The 2,528-nt window shown below is 49.8% G+C and overlaps 1 protein-coding gene across 4 annotated transcripts in view; it reads left to right on the forward strand.

Annotated features, from left to right (window-relative positions):
• The first annotated feature begins 490 nt into the window (after positions 1-490).
• NOL10 (nucleolar protein 10) overlaps positions 491-2,528 on the forward strand; it is a 129,230-nt gene continuing 127,192 nt past the window's right edge. For all 4 annotated transcript variants that reach the window (XM_011965288.1, XM_011965290.1, XM_011965289.1 and 1 more), the window contains exon 1: positions 491-683. In XM_011965288.1, coding sequence (XP_011820678.1) covers positions 618-683 — 66 coding nt within the window. In that variant the 5' untranslated portion in view covers positions 491-617. The remainder of the gene's footprint in view (positions 684-2,528) is intronic.

Genomic DNA, 2,528 nt, shown 5'->3' on the forward strand with positions numbered 1-2,528 from the left:
GCCCGGCTAATTTTTGTATTTTTAGTAGAGACGGGGTTTCACCATCTTGGCCAGGCTGGTCTTGAACTCCTGACCTCAGGTGATCGGCCCGCCTCGGCCTCCCAAAGTGTCAGGATTACAGGCGTGAGCCACTGCACCCGGCCTACAGTACTTCTAACGTAACATCTCAGAAACATTGGAGGAGAGAAAAGAATACACTTCCACTCGGAATTCGCACCCTGGTCGCCTTCGCTCGCTGGGTTCGCTCACTGAACCGCCTCGCCCCCGCCTGGAAGGATGACATCTCGGCCTGGGCAGAGACTCGAAAGCCTCCCCCTGCCGGTCGGGATGCTAACAGCAGGGAGAGCAGTGTCTAGTCTTGCCCGTAGGAGCGTCGCCGACAGCCGCGCCGGGTTGCCAGAACTTCACTAGTTAGCCTCCCGGCCGCCGCTCTTCCCGCATTCACCCCCTTCCCTCTTCTGGGAACGTGCGCACGTCTTCCGGCGCCCGGAAGTGCGTCATCAGCCGGCGCCAGCGGCCGCATGCCGGCTGAGCAGGGGGTTTGAGGGCCGGGGATTCCGGTGCTTGAGCACGCTGGTAGGAAAGGACCCGGGACTTGAACAGTGTTGTGCGCCGCCATGCAGGTTTCCAGCCTCAATGAGGTGAAGATTTACAGTCTCAGCTGCGGCAAGTCCCTTCCTGAGGTGAGTCACTTTCCGGCCCCCTCACGAACTCTTTGGGGTCGTCCTCCTCGTGGGACAGCCGCCCCTCTCCTGGGCCCTAGCGTCTGTTTTAGCTGGACTCTGGTCACCCCCCGACTCGGGGAGGCCCAGAGGCGGCTGACAGTTTCCTGGGGAGGTGTCGGCATTGGGAGACGAGGACACTGCCGTCACCGCGCCAGAAGCTGGACCAAGGGATTATCAGGGTCGGTGAACTTTGCTGGAACTTTTGTAAAGTTTTCTGTTCCAGAGAACGCATCCATTTGGGCTTCTTTGAATGTTCACAGTCCTTGCCACACACTGAGAAGGAAAACATGGACAGATCTCTCCCCCATATGGCCATCAGCTGTTTGTGGAGTCCCTTTCATTTGCCAGGTCTTAGGGATACAACGGTGAACAAGGGAGATACAGACTTCGCATCTGCAGAATTTATGGTGTGGAGGACAGTATTTTCGAGACTTGATTCCTAGTCTTAAAGTTGGAAAGGGCTTGGACAAATCGGTAATTCGCTTCCAATCTTCTCGTGTTTAATAATGCAGCTGAGATTTAATAATGTGTTTAATATGCAGCTGAGATCCAGGAAGGGGAATGGTGGCTTGTCCAGCATGACACACCTAGGCAATGAAACTTTTCTTTTGTTTCTTCTACGTGGTGATCAAGCCTCTGTCCAAGCACTACCTTTTGTGGAAGCTCATTTCCATTTTGAGACTCTGCACTTGTTAGAAAGTGGTTTTTCAAATATGTCACCTTATAGCATGCCACTGTTGGTCTGAGTCGTGCCCTTGGAAAACAGAATAAATATAGCCCTCCTTCCATGTGTCTGCTTCTACAAAAATTTGGAGCCAGTGCTTAGGTTTTTCCTTTCTTCCTAAAATTCTGATTTAAATATTGCCCTGTCTTCCAGTTGTTCTTCACACCTCATGAGCTTTCTCATTTTGTTTATTCATTCTCCGCACCTGTTAAGAAGTTACTATGTGCAAGCAACTCTGTTTTAAGTTTTGGGATATATGGTGGACATTTCAGATAAGGTTCCCTGTTGGGGAAAAGGAAAATAAACAAGTGAGCAAATAAGGCAATTTCAGGTAGTCAAAAAGTACTTTTCGTGATGAATGATTAGAAGAGAGCCGTTTTGGATAAAGTGTTGAAAGTGTTTTGGATAAAACCTTCGGGGAAGGCCTCTCTACAAGAGGTGACATATGAGCAGAAACTTGAATGATGAAGAGGGGTCAGTCATATGAAGATGGGGGAAGAGTTTTCAGTGCTGAGAACAGAAGGTGCAAAGATCCCCACATGGGAATGTACTGGATATGTAGGAGGACCGGAAGAGGCACAGGTGTGATTGTAGTATGCTGAGTGAGGGGGCGAAGGCAGAGTGGATGAGGCTGGAGAGGTAGGCCTGGTAGGAAAGGTAGGAAGTTCAAGTTTTATTCTTAGTGCTGCTGGAAGTCACTGTTGTGTTTCCACGTGGGCTGCTGTGTGACAGATGACTGGCTGGGGAGGGTTCGAGTGGGGGTGAATTAGGTAGTCCGGGTGAGTGACTTTGGTGGCTTGGGCTTGCCTGGGAAGAAAGGAGATGCTAAGACACAGTGACTCAGGACATATTTTGTAGATAGGGCTGATGGAACTTACTAATGGATTGGATTCTTGGTAGAGGGAAGTTGAGGTGACAAAAAGGAAGGAATCAGAGAACTCTTCAGTTTTGAGTCTGAACAAGTGGGTGCATGGTGGTGCTGCTAACTGACATGGAGAAGAATCAAGAAGGAACACGTTAAAGGGTGGAGAGGAGGAACGTAGTGAGCAAAAAGAATCAAGTTTTTTTTTTTTTTTTTT

This window comes from Mandrillus leucophaeus, unplaced genomic scaffold (genome assembly GCF_000951045.1).
Source record: "Mandrillus leucophaeus isolate KB7577 unplaced genomic scaffold, Mleu.le_1.0 Scaffold72, whole genome shotgun sequence".
Classification (NCBI taxonomy): Eukaryota; Metazoa; Chordata; class Mammalia; order Primates; family Cercopithecidae; genus Mandrillus; species Mandrillus leucophaeus.